Source organism: Phytophthora parasitica (assembly GCF_000247585.1).
Source record: "Phytophthora parasitica INRA-310 unplaced genomic scaffold supercont2.2, whole genome shotgun sequence".
Taxonomy (NCBI): domain Eukaryota; phylum Oomycota; class Peronosporomycetes; order Peronosporales; family Peronosporaceae; genus Phytophthora; species Phytophthora nicotianae.
Genome location: NW_008648988.1, coordinates 352,433 through 356,977, shown reverse-complemented (window position 1 = coordinate 356,977; position 4,545 = coordinate 352,433). Strand labels below are relative to the sequence as shown.

The 4,545-nt window shown below is 46.6% G+C and overlaps 2 protein-coding genes across 2 annotated transcripts in view; both read left to right on the top strand.

The window, feature by feature from the left end:
* Positions 1-26: 26 nt before the first annotated feature.
* PPTG_20889 (hypothetical protein) lies at positions 27-314 on the top strand (the record flags this gene model as incomplete). The annotated part of the gene is made up of 1 exon (XM_008894316.1): positions 27-314. The coding sequence occupies one exon, from the start codon at positions 27-29 to the stop codon at positions 312-314; it is 288 nt and encodes a 95-aa protein (XP_008892564.1).
* A 3,046-nt stretch (positions 315-3,360) lies between these two features.
* The window catches only part of PPTG_20888 (hypothetical protein), a gene marked incomplete at its 5' end in the record, with an annotated part of 1,729 nt that continues 544 nt past the window's right edge, over positions 3,361-4,545 (top strand). Inside the window, 5 exons of the mRNA XM_008894315.1 lie at positions 3,361-3,468; positions 3,544-3,908; positions 3,986-4,058; positions 4,115-4,210; positions 4,267-4,545. Coding sequence (XP_008892563.1) covers positions 3,361-3,468; positions 3,544-3,908; positions 3,986-4,058; positions 4,115-4,210; positions 4,267-4,545 — 921 coding nt within the window. The remainder of the gene's footprint in view (positions 3,469-3,543; positions 3,909-3,985; positions 4,059-4,114; positions 4,211-4,266) is intronic.

Sequence of the window (4,545 nt, the reverse complement as noted above, 5' to 3'; positions counted from 1 at the left end):
TCGAGGACATCGCTGTCAATGGCGATATGTGCGATCCCACGGACCAGGAGGTGCTCGACGCCGAGGACTACATGCGCAAAATCATGAACCAACTTGCTATATTCAAGGTTCTGCACCCAGCAAAAAAGCAAGCAGGGTCCTGGCACGTATCGCGGTCCAGAAAGAGAAGACATCAAGCGAAGTGCGCTGTTACACGAAGTGAAACCAAGATCGACCACGCAAACTTTTTCAAGGCCATGAAAATGGAAGATATATTGAACATTTCTGGGTCAAGCTACGCCTACGAGATCTGCATGCCAGCAGTCCAGTGTTAAAGGATCCGCAACTTGAAGGACGCGGCTATTGACGGAGCTGCCATGACCAAAAGAAATTCAGTCGATTAAATGATGTATTACGAAAGAATTCGCTTTTCAGATCTGGGCTCATACGATAAGTGCCGCTGCGCCGGAGACTGCTTCTGGGATAGCTGTGACAATGCGGAATCTTTGCATACTGCACCCCAAAGTGCTGCAACCTTAACGGGCGCTGTAGCAATGCGCCTGCCCTACGCAAAACGCTGAAGCTATTCGACACTGGTCGATTCAGGTTGGGTGTCTATACTACTACCGATCTGGATGTTGGAGGTATCGTTGGTGGGTACACCGGGGAGCTCCGTGAATGTCAGTGCTACTTCTTCGCCAGCCTGACCAAGCTCTAAAGCACAACAGCAAGTATACACTACTGTACAACACAAAAGCTGCCATTAAAAGTTTGTGTACGTGGGTGCGATGAACTGTAGCTCGATTTGCCTGTTCATCAGTCACTCCTGTGACCCGACAGCTGAATTCGTCGAAATGCAGAACCGCAGAAACATGAAGGTGTTAGTCACGATGGTGAAGTCTCTCTTGGGCACGGCAGTGGAAGTTTCTGCGGGATTATTATTGTAGCAAAGCCACTTGGACTAGCATACGCTTGTGATGTAATGACCGGCTCTTGCAGCCGTTGAGCGTTCATACTGTGAGAATAGAGAGAGCCTTGGGTCGTCCTCTCATTTCTTGAAAACTGTGTTCAGCAATTGCAAAATGAGTTCAGACGAAGTGTAGATTATACACATCTTGCGCCACGCTAGTCGCTAGAAGCGATGGGAACAAGTTGAAAGCAATCTGAACCTTCTCCATCACATAAAAAAATACATGATGAACTGAAATCTTGGATTAAATCTAAAAGTCGAATATAAAGCATTGTGTTGTGCCTTGTTTCCACCCGCCAGTGCGTACTGCACTACCAATACCTTGCTGTGACCCATAAATAGAGTCTGCGAAGGGACATTAGCGCAGCCTCGTACCGGTACTATGTCTCCAGTGAAACGACAAAGAGTGAGACTAGGTGTAAGCGCCGAGAGCGATGCGACACACCAACGACGACAACAGCGTAGTCCACGTGGTTCGTCTTGTACGTCGACACGGAGCACGAAGCTCTCGGGTGGAAGCATCATTCGTAGCATTAGAGCTTATTATTGTTTAAAGAGAAACACGCGGTGAAGTACCAATATGTACTGGCCCCCGACGGTTTAATAATTCATCCTAGTGACCCATTCCCCGGTACACGACGCGATGCTTTTATTTTAAGCAATGTGGACTCCTTGCTTTGGCGGAAGACTACCGTAGCTGTAAAGACAAGCACTTCATAATGCATGGGTATCATGCTTACGCTCAAAATAATCATCTGGTGGCTCCCTTTAAAGCAGCCGTGCTTTCCGCTGACGAGAGGGAGTTCAACAAGCGCATGAGTAGTATTCTTGTAAGTGTTGAATGGGGATTTGGTACTGGGCATTTGTGGACTTTCACAAAAACCAAAAATTGCTGCTGCAGAGGGTTGGGAAAATGAAATCCGTGGGTGGTCCAAATTTTAAATTTTGAGCAGTAGTTGCACAGTAAACAACCATATGTAACCTTCCCCCTCCCCAATGCCAAAATCACAATTATTTGACTTTATTTGTTGAGCTTCTTAGCTAATCTGGCTAGAAATACCCATTCGGCGTCATCATCGCCATAAATGAGTCCGCTTTTTTTTTTCGCGATCTTGCTGCAAACTTGTTCTTCAAGTGCTAGTCGAAGCTCTTATATGTCAAGCTGACGATCTCGCTGCATATCTCTACCTGACTGATCTTTCGTTCTGAATTCTAGATATTCAATGATAGCTTTCGTGCTTGTACGTTTGGTTTTTACAGCTTTTAGCTTTGCTTTCGCCGTCATCTTCTCGGGCACGTCGCACCCCAGCCCTTGCGCCACGCACTACTTGGTTGGGTGTAGCTTCACGCCTTGCAGCCTCTTTCTTTTCTTTTTGTTTGCCAGCTTTCTCCTGTACATGGCCGTCATACTGCACACATGACAAAATAATGTAATTATAACTAGCGATATGTAAATATGTTAATCATAATTTTATCAATTACAGACAGCGCGTATGGAGATACTCCCGTTTGGAGCACTCATCGGTAGTTCCAGATGCACGGAGAGACTCCATTTCCCCGTGCCGAAATGTGTCGACGAGGACGGTAAAGCGACGTCTGCAAGCTTTCCCGGCTTTCGTTGAGACTGAAATCGCTTGCTTTACCCACTACGATGTTAGTCCGTAAGCAGCGACTTGTTTGAAAAAGAGCACATCACTAGAAGGGAGAAACGAAAGCCTTTATTTCGTTTCGGTTTCGGTTGCTTTTATGGGTCATCATGAGCCGTCCTGGCACCCTCAACGTCAAGTGAAGGAGGAAGTGGCTCCTGAGCTTCACCCGACATGACCGCTGTGCCTTGTAAAGCCGCCAGTTCTGATTGTTCCTCTTGATTACATATATACTATAGACAAGTTTCCGTTGAACACAGATCACTATGACCAACTAACCGCAATGTATCCGGTTCTTACAATGATTTTCTACAGTTTCATAATAGTAGCACAAGGTATCTATTGAATAAGGCCTGATAATATTATTAGCATTTAGTTAACCACGCATTTTGCTATCATCACTACATAGTATCATTGCTTAAAAAGTGATACTATTTCAATAGTAGTAGCTCTAGCTACTAAAAAGCCAGATTTTACCTTACATGTACTATTAATACCGAGCGGTCAAACATACTGTACTATATAGACGATGCGTGGTCCACACTATTTATCTGACGTAACGTGAGCATAATGTGTGGACTCTATATTCACGTATTGCCACAGAGTCCGGTAAAGCTCATCGAGTTGTTAGATCGCTCCAAGGTGAGCGCTCTGTCCGCGTGTGTTTGTGTGTGAGCATGACACTGGACGCCAACGCGCTGTCTCACCTAAAGGTTAGATCTGCGTGTACACTTTCACTTCTATTGCAGCTCTAGCTCAGCCGTTATGCGTGTCCAGGTGAAGGATCTACAGCGCGAGCTAAAGAAGCGTGGCCTCGATACCAGTGGACTCAAGGCTGGGCTGCTCCAGCGGCTGAAGGAGCATCTGCAGCAGGTTCTGGCAGATACTTGACGAATCTCATGGACATAGTCAATGCTGATAGCTGCTGGTGTTGCTCGTTGCGCGCAGGAGGAAAAAGAGACGGCACACGAAGAGAACATCAAGGCATCTAGTGACAAGAAGGAGGAGACGGATCACAAGAGCGAGAAGAAGGGCGAGGAAAACAAAGAGAAAAAATCTGATAAGAAGGGCAAATCAGATCCGGAAAAGGATGCTGGGAGTAATGATGGCGAAAATGAAGATAAACCGAAAGCGCTGAAACGTGGCGCAGATGCACTCGAAAAGGACGACAATAAGGACTTGCCAGACATAAAGAAGCCCAAGCTGGCTAAAGAGGCGAAGAATGGTAGCCCGCAGCCTGAAGATGAAGATGGTGATAAACCGATGCCGGCTGTGGATGCTGAAAAAGCGGTTGATGGAGATTCTAGAGTAACGTAGGGTGAACTGTGTTGGCGGCGTTTTTGTGTTCGTTGATTTGCTAACCGGACGTTCATCTGATGTGTGTTGTTAGCAGGGAAAAGGAACTCAGAACTACACTTCGTATCGATAATTTTGTCAGACCGTTCACGCTAAATGCCGTCAAGGTTAGTCCCGAAAAACTGTAAGTCGTGGTCGTCATGTGACGTTTTATTCTTTCTAGACACTTGTGCAAGAGCTTGGTAATTTTGTGGAAGATGGATTCTGGATGGATGCTATCAAGACGCATTGTTTCGTGACGTATCCCACCTCTGAAATCGTGCGTCGGCTGCTCTCATCATTGCCCTCACGTATCTCTAACCCCCATCTGCGTAGAACACCACTATCGAAGTGGAGACCAAAGCGGAGCCCGAAATATTTTCCAAAAAAACACGAACACCACTATCGAAGTGGAGCCCAAAGTGGAGCCCAAAATATTTTCCAAAACAATCACACCCCGATAGAGATGGAGACGACGCGGTTGCGAACAACGGAGCTGCTGTCAAAGAGCCTGTCCAGATCGAGGACATCGCTGTCAATGGCGATATGTGCGATCCCACGGACCAGGAGGTGCTCGACGCCGAGGACTACATGCGCAAAATCATGAACCAACTT